Source organism: Parasteatoda tepidariorum, chromosome 2, assembly GCF_043381705.1.
Source record: "Parasteatoda tepidariorum isolate YZ-2023 chromosome 2, CAS_Ptep_4.0, whole genome shotgun sequence".
NCBI classification, from domain to species: Eukaryota; Metazoa; Arthropoda; class Arachnida; order Araneae; family Theridiidae; genus Parasteatoda; species Parasteatoda tepidariorum.
Window position 1 is genome coordinate 42,811,014 of NC_092205.1, and position 15,739 is coordinate 42,826,752.

General features: G+C 30.0%; 1 protein-coding gene across 1 annotated transcript; it reads right to left on the bottom strand.

Moving 5' to 3' along the window:
• Positions 1-1,008: 1,008 nt before the first annotated feature.
• Positions 1,009-13,662, bottom strand: LOC107450160 (sn-1-specific diacylglycerol lipase ABHD11-like). The gene is made up of 6 exons (XM_016065898.4): positions 13,286-13,662; positions 7,066-7,219; positions 4,359-4,532; positions 3,485-3,676; positions 2,061-2,260; positions 1,009-1,212 (listed from the first exon to the last, which is right to left on the bottom strand). The coding sequence occupies exons 1-6, from the start codon at positions 13,291-13,293 to the stop codon at positions 1,077-1,079; spliced, it is 864 nt and encodes a 287-aa protein (XP_015921384.2). The 5' UTR covers positions 13,294-13,662; the 3' UTR covers positions 1,009-1,076.
• Positions 13,663-15,739: the final 2,077 nt, after the last annotated feature.

Here is a 15,739-nt window from a genome sequence, read left to right on the forward strand (position 1 = left end):
ACGCTGTAAACTGATTCCATTCATGTGAAATCGCTTATTCTATGCATTTACAATGCCGTTGGTCTTTGATAAACCTAACATGTCAGTGATTTGCTGGCAGATTCAGATCAGGACATACAGCTGAATGTACATACAGCAAAATGATGGCAAACCTATGAGATGTATATTTCTGAATCACAAACGCAAAGTAATTACCATTTTTTATCAGCAAATTATGGAACAATGTGAAATAGGATGATAGATTAAACTAAATAGATTATGAAATAGTTTTTAAAAATTTAAAGATTTATTTATCAAAGTTCAAGCCAACGTAGGATTTTAAATTGGAACATTATGAATCATTCAGTCTAATCTGAGGCTCGATTTTCATTTTGGTCAAACTAGCTTCTTTAAATGTTAGCTCCAAAATAGTGTTGAACTCGACTATTGATTATGTTTTAGGAAATTTCAAGCATTTTTTTGCTCTTTCATTTTTTATTCTAGGCAAGGAAATTTTTTTTAAATGTGGTCAACGTTTTCCTAGGGTATTTATTTTTTTATTCTTTCACGTTTAGTTCCACCGACAGAAAATAAAATCAATTTCGATTTTAGCATGGGATATAGTTACGCTGAGTATATATACATCCTATAATTTCTGACATTTCATGTTAGCAGCGAAATTTTCTGTCAAGCCTAATGACAAATAAATGACTAAGGTTCTTTTCGGTTAGTTAGGCGCAAGCGAAAATTCGCCAAAAAAAATTTAGACCTCCGCTAACTTTTTTTTAAAATTTGTTTTATTTTTTAAGTACATAAAAATTGAATAAAATAAATGAATATTTAACAAAAATAATTGAAATTCTTTGCGCCAAACTGACTGAAAAATAAAAAGACTCATTTTATGATAAATAAATTAACAATCTTAGATCCTGTGTCTTTGCCACTATAAGTAACAAAATAGCAAACGCATATTTAAGTGAAAGTATACTATTCAAAACAAGATACGGTGAAAATAAGTCATTGGAGAAATAAAAGTAAACATTACTTGAGTAGTTTACTCACAACAAATATTCAAATGTACAAAAAGAGCGCAAAATCTAGCTTTTCAATAGATTGAGTACTGTGCTAATAAATTTTTCACGAAACTCCATGTGTATATCGTGCTTTGCATCTTCAAATCCAATGAGCTCCACACTCGGAAAGTGTTTTCGAATATTTTCTTCTTCTTCCCATCTGAAAATATCAAAATCCAACAATAACAGCAAATAAATTTTAAAAATAAAATAAACTATTTAAACTCTTATTTTAAGCATGCTAAAACTATTTGACAACAAACATTACGGAAATCAATAGTAAACAAACCTACATAACATTTCAGTTTTACCTTATATCGTTCCAAGGAACGATGTCATTTCTTATATCGTTCCAAGGAACGATATAAGAAATGTTAATATCATTCATCTTGTTTAATTAATAGCATTCACGTGAGTTCCAGCATATCCAAATAAAATGAACAAACTGACGAAATGGGTAAGTAAAACTGTTGTCGACTTAAAAGCTCTACTAGAGGTACTACTATTTGGCATAGACAATAAGCAAAAAAAATAATTAAAATATTACAAGATTAAGAGATATCTTTCTAACTCTATTTTTTAATCTGCATATACTTTGCAACAAGGAATTTAAGGCTCTCGATATAAAAGGAAAAATTAAAACTTCACCTAAAAATTTAATTAAAAATTAAAACTCTAGCTAGTTATACACGGAGAAAATAATTCTGGAAAAATTACCGTACTGACCATCATAACATTTCTAATAATAATTTAAAAAAACAATTAATGAATAATGTAAAACAAAATAAACATAATTCTGGTGATAAAAACCAAACGGTATTTAAACCATTCATTTGGTAATTTTTCCGTTCATATACAAATGGCTTACCAGAAATTCTGGCTTTCAATTTATAATTCTTATTACCACACATTTAGAAAAAAATGCTATACTTAAAAGTAAATTAAACTGAAAATCTGTATATATTAAATCACATTTCACAATTTGGTTTTAAATTACAGAATACTCACACTCGAAATTCAGAAAGAGTTCCGTATAAGAAATAGGCTGGACCATCAAACTGGCCGCTGGATTCACTCATTAGAGTTTCTGCATCCATGAAAGCTTTATACAGGACTTCTTTGTTGAGCTTGAGGTAATAATCACCGTTAGCTGTACGTCCAAAAGGAAAATTGTGTTTGCAAAAAATTTCTTTTGAGGGGAGGTCCGGCTGTAAAACATTTAATCATTATCAGCGTCATAAACACAGTTATTATTAATTTCCTTGTGATTATTATGATATTTAACCTTAATTTTATGGCTAGAATTTTACTTTAATTTAAGTTAACTAACAAAGGAAAGGGTAATACCTTATGCTATGTAGACTAAAGGAAAAAACAACGTGAATTAAACGCTAATGAAAGTGTATAAATTGATATACTATAATTTTAGTTCCATAAACAAGAACGTTCCTCAGTCTCTAAACCTCAAATGGACATTAAAGAAGGTGCTTGGGATCAGTGTTTAGACGTCAAAATGTTGTGACACATTCGGCGTTTAGGTACTAAGGAAGGCTCCTGTTTATAGAACTGAAACTATAGCATGTCAATTTACGTACTTTAATTTGTGCTTTATTCACGTTGCTTCCTGCTTTAGTTTAGTTAACCTGTAAAAAATTATAAAGTTTTTTTTCCAGACTCATAATACATAATGGTTTACCATTTCTTATGTAGAAATTTCTAACTTCCTTCCTGAAAAACATTTGGAAAATAATCTCGGCTAACAACAGTTGTGCCTTTGTATTTTTAACATGTTGTCTAAAAAGATGCCAACTATTCAGGATTCGACAAAATCTTTTTTTTTCTCTTTTTTTTTTAAATGGTAGAGAACTACAAACTTAAATATTAAGATTTTCAGTTAATTTTGCCCACTATTTACTCAACACGGCTCAACTATAACAAAGTGGTATATCACATAAGCCTTTTAATTACTTAAAAGAAGTGATGAGTGAAAACCCTATAAATCCAAACCAAGAATCCTACATTAAAAGATTATACCACTCGAAAATATCTATCTACTGTCCAGAGCAAGTTGGCATCTCTGCGTCTATCATGATCTAACTTATTCCCGTCATCTTTGGGGCCAAACCGCAAAAGTCTTTGACTATTTTTTTTTTAATAAGAGACCAAAAATCGCTCTTTTTATTTTGTTGGAAAAGCGAAATACACCTGAGAAGAGAGTTAACTAATCTTTGAATCAAATATGTTGAATAATCAGCAGGCTTAAAGTTTTCTAAAAAAGAAAAAAAGATGAAAAAAAATATGCCCCAAGTGTTCAGAAATTCATAAACGAACCCTATCTTAAGTTTAAATATTAAAAGTTTAAATAGAAAATGAGATATAACTTAAGCTTAATTATAAAATGAAGTCTAGAGATATATTAAATATTTATTTACAGTGTCTGGAGGTAGTTTACTGTAGAAAACGTCGCAGGCATATCTCAATGCATCAGTGTAATTCAGCTCCTTCGGGACGGATTGAACAGATGCCACCCATATTTGAATAAAACCGGCAATTTCTACCAACTGTTCTTTTGGAACTTTCTTTGTGTATATATCCTCCACAAAAATCATCTCTATTCTTTCGGGCTAAAAAGAAAATTGAAATTTATAAAAGAAAAAGGAAAGTTATATAGTTTTTTAAACTATGTAGGTCCTGTATCTGACTGATGTCATTAATGTGACTAGGTATATCTTTTATATCTTTTATTTTTAAAAGATGGAGACATTCGAAACTTCTAAATCGTTTGGAATTTAAAATAAATTTCTTAGGTTGAACACGTGTTCATTCTTCTTCTTTGAACTTCTTTTTATCTTACTCTCTCTCTCTCTCTCTGAACTGTGTTCGAAAAGAAATTTTTGAAGTGTTCGAAGAGAAGTTTTTGAACACTTCTTTCGAATAAAATATTGAGAAATTCACTATTGTCTTATAGTTGATTGAATATACATAAAATATTTATTTACTCTCATATGGGATTAACGATTTACAAAAGAAAAAAAATAAACGAGTTGGCAGCTCTCAAGGAATTTTAATACTATTATATTCTATTTTGGTGATGTTCCTGTGCTATTACAAATCGATGTCTAAACATTTTATATGTTGCAGTTTATTTCTAAAATATTACTGATTAGAAATCTGGTTCAACTTCCCTAGTAGCTAATATTTTTATACCTTCAAATAGTTCATTATTTGTGAGTAATGTTCCTTGTGAAAAAATGCAAGTGAAATTTTAAGAATAACTTAAAATAACATAAAAAGAAGGTAACTCACTTTTCTGAGAGCTGCATTAATGGCGGTAATCCCGCCCATACTGTGTCCAATTAATACAGCTTTCTGAATGCTAGCAGTGTCCATAAAATGAAAGAGATCATCGACATTAATATCAAAATTAAAAACATCGGTGTATTCACTATCACCATGATTCCTGGCATCCAAAGCAAATACCTTTCACAAAATAAAAGAACATTAAAATAAAGAAATCATATAAGAAAATATACAATTATTTGTGATTAAGTAGAAATTTTAATTTCTCCAAACTAGCTTATAATTTAAATTTTCCAACCATCGAGGCCCAAATCCTGAAATTAAAATATAATATTTTTTCTATGCGACTTTATCTGAAACTATTTTTGGAATGTTTTTATGGTTAATTGATTTATACTTTTGACACAGATGGAACACCGGCGTTCTTTTTAAAATATTTTTTCTGGCGCTCTAATTACAAGTAAAAATATATTTCAGTATTTATATATTATAAACAAAGGGTCTAATAATTGCTAAAAAAATCTTTTAGATTATCGGAATTATATATGTACTAAAATATAAAATCCAAAAGTAGTAGTTTTAAAAATAATCTTTGATTCATATTCAAATATTTCTCAATAACTGATTTTGTAAATGGAGGAAATTTCAATGATGAATAACTGTTTTTCTTAGATATAAATAATTGCAAATAAGTGCAAATTTGAAAATTATTGTTTGGAAATGAGGTGTGTTTAGAAGATTTTACCTGATAAGGAAACCAGTGTTTCATGCTGTATTTCATATTCATAAATTATTAGAATGCTAAATACAATATTTTTCACTTATTTTGACCAAAATTAATACTGATTCCCTACACCAATATTTCAAAGAACTAGAAAATGTTCTTTTACACTACTTGGTGCAAAGCTACTGCCACCATTCTTCGTATATAGCAACACAAAAATTTATAATTACAGTGAGATAAGATACTCGCAGGAATCAGTAAAGTTATTTTTATTATACAATATGAAGTCATAATCATTAATTCAGAATACGAGACATGCACTAATTCTTAAAATAAAATGAGTTTGTAAATCAAATATACACGTAGCTCAGAGAGAATATTAAGCAGAATTCAAACTATGCTTGAAGCTGTTTTTCGAAGGCTCCGTCGTAATATGCAATGATGCTTTTTTACGAATAATATGCTATTTTTATAACTGCTGTGAATTTTCAACTGTTACTCATAACTGTTAGGTCAAGTCTAGCCTATCTAAAGCCAGCTCTGTCGCTTTTAATGTAAACTTAAACAATATGCGATTTACATGTAAAGCTTCTAACCTTTAAACGAGATCTGTGACAACCTGCTCTATTCTACACACATTACCCTAATGCAAAACCTTAGAAAACAACCCTCTATATAAAAACCTGAAAATCGAGGTTGTCTTAGGGTTTTCAAGCGTGATGAAAATGATTTTAAATCTAAGTAAAATCTTCTTAAGGTGAAAATAATCTTAATTATTCTAGGTAATAATAAGGTTTCTTTTCGCAGCGTCTTGTAAACTTAACTACCTAAAGATCTGGTTTCTTAGGACAAGCGCCTTATCTGGGCGTCAGCGGGACGTCGACGTCCCGCTGACGCCAACAAAATACTGGTTTGTTAGCTCAAGGCCTGGTTTCTTAGAACTAGCGCCTTATCTGGGCGTCAGCGGAAAGTTGACGTAGAGCTGACGCCAAAAAAATACTTTTTTGTTAGCTCAGCGTGAGCAGTCGGTCCAACGCAGACATTATCTCTCATTGCGCATGCGTTAATAACGTAAACAAATATTTATTTTGAATTTGTATTGATTTTGTTATTGTCGACCAGTGTTTTAGAGAACAAATAATGACTTTGTCCAAGAAAAAACACATTATAGCTGAGCTAAATGAAGAGTGCTATGTTTAATGAAGAAGCTATGTTTAATGTCAAAATCAAAATCTTGGCTGATTTCAATGTGCTGTTGGATGTTGTCCGCCATTGCTTCTGTGGTTAACGTCACGTTGTAATCCAACTGCAGTTGAGTTGGACGGCAATTGTAGTTCAAGATGAGCGTTCGATGACGTATACTATCAAACTCACAAATGGACCAATCAGAGGTTAGCGCTGATTTCCAGCTGACGGCGTCCTGTCCTAAGAAACCAGGCCTTTAGTGACAATCCTTTTTAAAAAAAGCTTTAAAAATAATTTTTAATCCTTTTAGGATGAAAGGTTTGCAATATTTTTTGCTTTATTGAAAAAAGGTTTTTAGTATAAACATTTTCGTAACAATAAAAGGAAAATTTCGACACAAGGTTGCCGTAATGTTACATGCTTTCTGGGACATACATATTTAAACGGCAAAGTTTCATTTCTATTGATATATAATAGCGGAGAAGAGAACAACAATCCCACTCCAATTCGCACTGGGTCGTAACCAGTTTATTGAAGATATTCAACTTGAGTCAACTTCAGTGCTTTTGGAAACGAAAATAATTCAAGTATGGTGTGAATGCACGTGAGATAGGCGTATGCTTTTCCCACTTTAGGTGTTTAGATTTAAATTACGCCATTTAAATTTTATATGAAACCTCGATTTGACGCTAACTTGAAGTGAAGTGTTCAGCCACATAATTTTTCGGGCTGTTCACCGCCATATTAGCAGAGATATTACACTTCAGTATTTACAATGTATGGAAATAAATACCACTGACTCACTTTTCTGTTTGCCCCATCTGCGATGACTTGGGGAAGATCCTGAAAAGATTCCTTCGAGAGTGTTGCTCCATGAAGGAAAATCACTGGATTCGAACTCACTTCTTTCCCGGAGCTTGGTTGATACTCCGCGTAAGCAAGCCTAACTGGTACAACTCTGCACAGTGGGGAAAAAATTATTCATTCAAATTAAAGTTTACTATTATCATAACGTAGAGTTCAGTAGGAAATTTCTAATATCCTCCAAAGATCCGAGCTTTAAATAATGACAGAAATGCGATTTTTACATAGAAATATATGTATGAAAGTCACATTATTAGTCATAAGCACATTTTTAAAAAAAAAAAATTTTAAATTGAGCTTAATTATATAGTGTTTTTAGTTATTTTTAGCTTAATACATAAAAAATATACATTTTAGATTGTTGTTTTTGTTTAGGATATTTGTATTGTGTATTTCTTCACATTTTGGATGTGAAACTAAATCCATTTAATGAAAGTTACTTAAATCAAATGTTTGATCTTTTCTATACATTTTCACTGCAATTAAAAACTCCGAACAATGAGAATAAATCTAGTTGCATTTTTTTTTATTAAAAATAACTTGGTAAAAGCATCAAACAGAAAAAAAATCTCAAAAAAAAAATTTTTTTTTTTTATGATGTTAAAGATGTGTCAAGTGTTGTTAGTTCAATATATTAGATACTGGGTATTAAGAGGTTACATTATCACATTTCATTGCGATGCAGTTTTCTTTATTTTGTTTAGTTTTATTTATTTATTTATTTATTTAGTTTCTCACTGAAAGAATGTGAAATGGAACAAAATGTTAATCAATTAAGCTAATATTTCAAATATCGAAATGTTTTTATTTTTTGTATAAAGAGTACTCTTTCTGAATAGCACTTGTATGAAGAAACCCTTATAACTTCAAAACTATTAATATTACCTACTCGAACTTTATCTCATTCCATTCAGTATAAAAAATTTCAAATAAAAATTTACCTAGCATGTTTTGATAACCCTTCGGGTAGCAAAATAAAAAAGTTTATTAAATCATACCAAAAGTACAAGTAAAGTGCATTTTAAACATAAAAATGCTATCTACTTTTGAACTATTCGATTAAATGATTGTATAGTCTCATTCAATTCAACGTAAACAAAAGCATTGGAAAAAATTTTCAACTTTTCTGTTTAAAAGAAATTCAATTCACCATCTCAAGTCACTCACTTTTATTTAAAAAAAATCATGGGAAGTTTTCAGACATCATTTATAAAAACGCAACAATTCCAAACATTATCATAGGTATTAGTTTTTCCAAATAACAATATATTTTTTATTGCTATAATTGTTGTTGTTGCTGTAGTAGTTCATTTACGTCACACTAGAGCTGCACAATGTGCTATTGAACATTCCTGAGGATGATCCGGAGACCTGACATCGCAATTTTGATTCTCTGCAGAGGGGATGGCACCCCCGCTTCGGTAGCCCGACAACCTATGCGTGCAGTCGAGCACTTTACCGTAGAACAGATTAACGAGGACCCATACCTCACATCCCCGGACCCTTCGCAGACGGATCCAAGTGGTCACCCACCAGCACACTATCCGCAGCCAGTGATGCTTGACTTCGGTGATCTGCTGGGGACCGCGTCTTAATGATCAGTCCACTGCGGGACTGTTGCTATAATTACAGGACTGAAAAAGTATTTATCATTTCTAATTGTCAAACAATAGACTGATCATAAGACACTGTTTAAAATAGATCACTGAAGTCAAGCATCTCTCTACTGTCAGTGAGCTCGTGGGTAACAATATTTAATGAGTCTGCGAAGAAACCGAGGGTGCTCAGTATATATCCTGGCTGAACTGTTCTACCATCAATTTCATGCGTAGTTTATCAGGCTACCAAAGCGGGGGAGTAATCCCCTCAGTAGGGGATCAAAATTGTGATGGCATATCTTCAGATCCTCTTCAGCGATGTTTTCCAATAACTCTTGGTACAGCTCTAGTGCAACATAAATAAAGTACTACCACTTCAATTCTAGTTTACGAGCAGTTTCTTTGAATTAATAGAAAAACGTGATCTTGAAACGCCACTAAATATATTTTGATTATTTCTTTCGAACTTTATTAACTGTCGCTGTAACAAAAAATTTTATTACTATTTTAAGGTACTGCTGCATGATTTGTGTTGCACGACGAAATTTCTTTCATTGAGTTCATAATTTTTAATTAATTAATGATATACTTTAAGATTTAAGAGTTTTTTAATCCAATACATCGCCATTTTCATTTAAAATAGATATTTAAAAAGGATCTACCATTTTACGGACTTCAGCCAACTTTTTATCGACTTGAACTTTTGAACTTCATCTACTTGAAATACTTTTTGAACTTTTCGTGTTCTATTATACAACATGCAGTATTAAATTTTTATGCCATTCACATTAAATTTCACTGAATTTCTTTAAACTTATTATAAACATTTTTCCCAACTCGTAAATTAATACAAAAATAAATACATATGTGATTTGGTACACTATAATATTATTTAGGAAAACTTTGTTTTTACTTTTATAGAAACGAAACCGATCAAATAGTTCTTGGAAAGATTTAAAAATAATTTTTTTTTTCGAAATTTTAAAACACAGAAAGTATTCGACTAATTTTATGTTTTGTCATTTAAAATTACGTTGTTTGAAACGATGTGAAATTTGTATATCCTACAACTTTAAATTTTTTCATTCTCGATGAAACAAAAATAATAAAAAATTAAATATAATTTTTACAATGAATTATATTTTAATGAACGAATTTAATAATTGTGTGAAAGAATTTTTTGATGTGCTTAAAAATTTCCCTTGATATGGCTAAATACATAAAAAATGAAAATAATATTAAGGGGCCCAAACTTTCGACCTCCAGCCTGATTAAAATATTATAACCGGCCATATTTTCGACATTTTGGCAATTCGCTATATTTTGATAGTCAAAAATCCGTCGAAAAATAATTGTTTATTCAGAAAAAATACGTTTTTGCTTCAATTTCGTAACTTAATTAATAGTTATCGCTAATTAATTAACATATTTAAAGTCACTGCTTTGAACCGTTAAGATTGGCACTAAATACGAGGGTAATGTGTTTTTCATTTTGCACTCTGTATATTCTTATGTAAAGAAGTTACTACTGGTTTAAGGGATAGCATGCCAACATAAAATACAGATATAATGTTTACTTTTCGCAGTCAAAGCACTAAGATGTTGTAAAACCAATGTTTCATGCTTCTAAAACTCACTACAGAGCTAAAGTTAGATTAACATATTTTAAGCAAGGAACTGCTCTTAAAACCTCTTCTTACCTAGAATTATGATTGCGTATTTTAAGCAAAGATTGTTTTTTTTTTAAACTTTTAATTCAGAATTATTCTTGAGTGCTTTTTTTAATAGAAGAATGCCTTTGAAGCTCTCAACCTGACTAGAATTATCCTTTACAGAGAAAAAAAACTTCATGAGCTTTAAAATTTTAAATGGAAAAAGTCGATATGTTTCAATCGAAAAAAAAACGACACAAAAAGAAACAGACACTCATTTTCAAAAAAACCAACGCGTGAATAATAAAACAAAGCAAATTTGAAAAAAGAGACAAAACGTTGCCAATGAAAAATAATGCAGAAGGAAAACAAAGCAACAAGAAACTGTGGTAGCCAAGGTTAGCTATAATGGCCAAGGAGAGGTAGCGAAGGAGATAAATTAGAGCATGATACATTTCCAGGCGAAATCGCGGGTACGAAGAATTAATGTCATTAACAAGAGGATCGGCATTTATATGAATGAAACAAGATTCCAGAACATCATGACAAAGGCAGATAATTCTGGCTTTATTGGAGTTAAATTTATGAGCAAGGTTTAATCAATTTCCTATTATTCATTCATTATTCTTCCATTTTATTCATCTCATTTCAATATACACAGACTCTACTTTTTCAGGTAGAATACCTGAAAAAGTTGCACTTTCAGCCTCTGCACTTTCAGTCTTGATTTGCACTTTCAACTACTTTAACTCTCCTTAGGTACCGATTTCTGCTTATTGGTTCAGGATTATACTACCGTTTTTCAAACAAGGAATGGCTCTAAAAGCAAGGGTGAAGCGAGCGGAGGACAAAAAGGGGCAGAAGCCCCTCCTGAGTTATAGAGGAATATTCTAGACGGCCTAACGGTAGATAAACCTAATAAATTTTTTTTTTTAATTTTTTTTTTGGCTTTTGTTTCTGAATTTTTTTTTTTTAATCGGCTAGGAAACCGACTGAAAAAATGTTTTACCTACAGAAAAAAACTGTCACTTTCAGTCTTGATTTGCACTTTCAACCATTTTAACTCCCCTTAGGTACCGATTTCTGCTTATTGGGTCAGGATTATACTACTGTTTTTTAAACAAAGAATGGCTCTAAAAGCAAGGGTGAAGCGAGCGGAGGACTAAAGGGGCAGAAGCCCCTATAGAGTTATAGAGGAATATTCTAGACGGCCTAACGGTAGATTAACCTAATATTTTTTTTTTATTTTGAAAAAATGTTTTACCTACGGAAAAAAAACTGTCAAAGCTGCATTAAAAAACAAAAATCGATCTATTAATAGGTAAATCTATATGTTTATTTCGGTGACTTTGATTCTGATAATTTTTTTCCTTCAAATAGCTAAATAACCGACTAAAGAAAATATTTTAAATATTTTCTTCAGTCAGAAAATAGCCCCTCCAGAGTTATACAGAAGTATTTTAGACGACCTTACGGCAGATAAACCTATTATTATTATTTTTTATTATTTTTCTTTTGGCTTTTCTTTTTGAATTTCTTTTTTTTAAATTAGCTGGGAGACCTGCTGAAGAAATGTCTTACCTAAGGAACAAAAAAAAAATTTCTCGCTTTTCTCTCTCAAATTGCATTAAAAAGCAAAAGTCGGCCTATTAATAAGAAAATCGATAGATTTATTTCGGTGACCTTGATCCTGATAATTTTTTTTTTCAAATAGACTGACCGACTGAAGAAAATATTTTAAATATTTCCTTCAGTCAGAAAATAGCCCCTCCAGAGTTATACAGTGGTATTCTAGACGGCTTAACGGCAGATAAACCTATTATTAATTTTTTTTATAATTTTTTTTTGCTTTTGTTTCTAAATTTCTTTTTTTTTTAATTAGCTAAGGAACCGACTGAAAAAGTGTTTTACCTACGGAAAAAAAAAATTCGCTTATCTTTGTCAAAGCTGCATTAAAAAATTAAAGTCGATCTATTATTAAGTAAATCGATAAATTTATTTCGGTGACTTTGATCCTGATAAATTTTTTTTTCAAATAGCTAGCTGACCGACTGAAGAAAATATTTTATTACTATTATTTTTTCTGCTACCTAGGTCTATGCTGCGATCAACTTTTTTTTACCATGGAAAATTATGCGTCATAACTTTTTTGTTTCTGCCTTTAATTGGTTTGATAAGTGTAAGCAGAGTTGCTACATAAGTTTGATTTTGTGTTTTTATGAATTTGATTTTTGTTAAGTGATCGGATTTCGTCGCCATAACTTAAAAAGCATCCCCCCATTTTACTTTAATTCGTCAAGTCACATTTATTTCTTATTTAGTGAGAAATAAATAATTTTTTAATGAAAAATATCAAAATTTTTACGTAGTTTACTGCTTACTTATGCATTAGTCTTAAGCAGAAATGTTCAAAGTTTTTAAGTTAATACAAAGGGAAAACTCAGAAGTTTCAAACCAGATTTATTTTACTATAAATAGTAACATATCTTTTAAAGAAATTATAAAAGAAAATTCTTGTTGATTATAAATATGAAAAAATTGAAAATCTCAGAGGTTTTCCAAATCGACCATAAGTTGTGTTTAAAGCGAATTTGAGTTGGGTAATTTTCCATTTTGTCCACCCTCCGAAATCTATCATTCGTTATGAACCTGTCTAAAGTCTTAACTAATCTAGAATTATACTTCCATGGTTTAAAACAATGAATATCTCTAGCTCTCTCAACTGATCTAGAATTATATAATTTTAGCAAGAAGTGGAACCCAAGTTTTTCACTGTTCTAGAATAACGCTTGATTATTTCAAGCTAGAAAATGTTATAAAAATTTTAAAAAAGTGCTCTCGGAAATTGTAAAATAAAAGCCAAAAAAGAGATAAGATAAAATTCAAGGTTAAGTACTGTAATTGACTTACTTGGCCATTTTAATTAAGATGTTCCTTCCAAAACAAGAGAGGCACAAACTGCGAAGTCACTAAAGCAGAAATTTATGCTCTTACATCCTTAAAAGAAAACAATTTTTTCTTCTTTTAAGTGGAGAAACAATAAACATAGTATAAAAAATAAAAACTTAGTAATCAGAGTCAGGTTTTTTTTTCGACCTTGATCTTTCACACTTTGAAGTCTTGTTAGTTTCATTCTTTTTTTTCTCCTCCATTTTTGTAGTTTTTCTTTATAAAATAAAAAATAAAAATTAAAGTCGATTGTTGTTCCCTATATTATCTTCATTTATTTCAGATTTACATAACACATCAAATTTGATAAGTTATATAGTCTATATTTCCTATTAATTGTGCCTATTGCGATTGTTGATAAGAAGCCCCTGATATCATATCTTAAATACTGATAAATGTTCAGCATAGAACAGAATTTCATATCTTTCCAGCAGAATTTATCTTTTTTTATTTATCTGAATATCGCCATCAGCTCACATTGCCAACATGATCAATTTGCCGACAACTCATATCGCCAACATGATCATTTTCCTAACACGATCATTACCCCGAATTGATGAAATTTATTTTCATACAAGTCAAAATTGAGTTGATCATTCTTTCTTCTCTTCAAAACTTCTTCGGAAGCTTCTTCGTTAATTATGAAAGTTTCTTTTTTTACTCTCAGAAACTTTTTGAAATTTTTACTTTGCAAAATCTAAAATATGCTTTAAAATGTTTTGAACTAATTTAAATATGCTTTTGTTCGAAATATCTATTTCGAAATAAAAATATTCTTTTAATTAATCATAAGTTTGTTTATTTCTAAGACGAGGGAAAGCAATTATATGTATAGAGATTTTCTAAGTTTGAAATGAAATACATATCACCAAAAATTCAAATGAAAATTTAAGTTTTTACTTGAATTTCTTATTTAAAAAATAATTTTTTTGGAAATTAATTCGAAACTATTTAAAGTTTATTTTAAAACATTAGAAGAATTTTAGCTTGTTAAAATACAAAGATTTTAAGTGAAAATTAGTGCTCTAACTATTTAGGACTGAAGCGTTTGAAAACATTGCATCCTTACTAAGGGTCTACATATAATTTTTTTATGGTCCTACATATAATTTATTATTTCGTTATTGTTTTACATTAGTCATTTTAAATTTTGCCATTAATATAATATTATCATGAACAATTAGACATCTCACCAATTAGACATCTCACGAAATTTTAAGAGTCTGAAAGCTAACAATCAGGAAAATATGTTTTATAGTATGATATATAATGCAACAAAAAATTCCCATTAATATTTATTTTTAAATCAGTCATATTATAACAAACATAAATAGCAATAACTATGAAAGTATTTTAATAAATAAGTAAACAAGTAATTTCCTTTTTATAAAGATTTTTTTTTATCGGAAATTGAAATTTATCTGTTGAAAATATAAAAATACAAGGCTGTGTTATGATTGTTAGTAAAGTAACTGACATCCTTTAATGAAGTAATAACAAACAAAATTCAAAATTCAACAACAAAGAAGAGTTGTGTATTTTTTTTTATTTATTATTAATTCATCGTTTCTACAGAGACTAAACCCAACATAATGTATTCTCGATTCTTGTTTACTTCTTGAAATAACTCTTTTTTCAATTGTCCAATTTTAAGCACTTCTTATGAATTCAAGAAGATTTCGGAGAGATGGTTTAACTTCCGTACCATGCATTTTTCCATTCAGGGAACAAAAATTAGCTGCCTCAAAAACATTTCTTTGTGCGTCTTGATGTGGTGTCCACCTTAAAAACAAATAAAATATAATATACTAAATATTGAATTACCATCTTATTTATAAGTTGTAATTTTGTTTCCTTTTTCCACTCTCGAGTCTGTGGAGGTTTATTCTTGCAATCGAAATTTCGACTATTTTACTTTTCGACTTTTTCCGCTTTCGACGAGCTAGAGTTCTCAAAGCTCTACAGCTGCATGTATGATAAAAATTCAAGTTTCAATTAGTTGCTAACTACTACAAGCAGAATTAATCAAAATATTAGCATCAAAATATTTTATTGTTAAGCCATTAGTTAGAGTTATTAAAACTGGAATGAATCTCTGTGCTGGATGACGATATAAGTTTCATACGTTTTTTGACTACTATAATTTCTATAGCCATTTTATCTTCAATTGGTTTATCGTTCAGCGAAATTTCTACCATTTTCCGATTCGCTAGAGTGCTCAAATTTTAATAGCAGCGTTTTGTCTAATGCTCATTCAAGTTAGAAGAATTTTGGGCATTATCGAATGGCGCTTGAGTCAGATAAGCGCTTTTCTAATATTCGATGCAGGAGACAGCACTTGTGATCTTTTGAATACACCAGAGATTTCGACAAGGAAAGAATGTTCAGTTGCCACCATATATATTATATATATAT

Bases quoted from the DNA above. Each gene is read 5' to 3' on its own strand.
- LOC107450160 (XM_016065898.4), bottom strand. The intron at 4,533-7,065 runs GTGAGTCAGTGG...ATTTTGTGAAAG, and splicing joins CAGATGGGGCAAACAGAAAA to GTATTTGCTTTGGATGCCAG. The intron at 1,213-2,060 runs GTGAGTATTCTG...TGATATTTTCAG, and splicing joins ACTCTTTCTGAATTTCGAGT to ATGGGAAGAAGAAGAAAATA.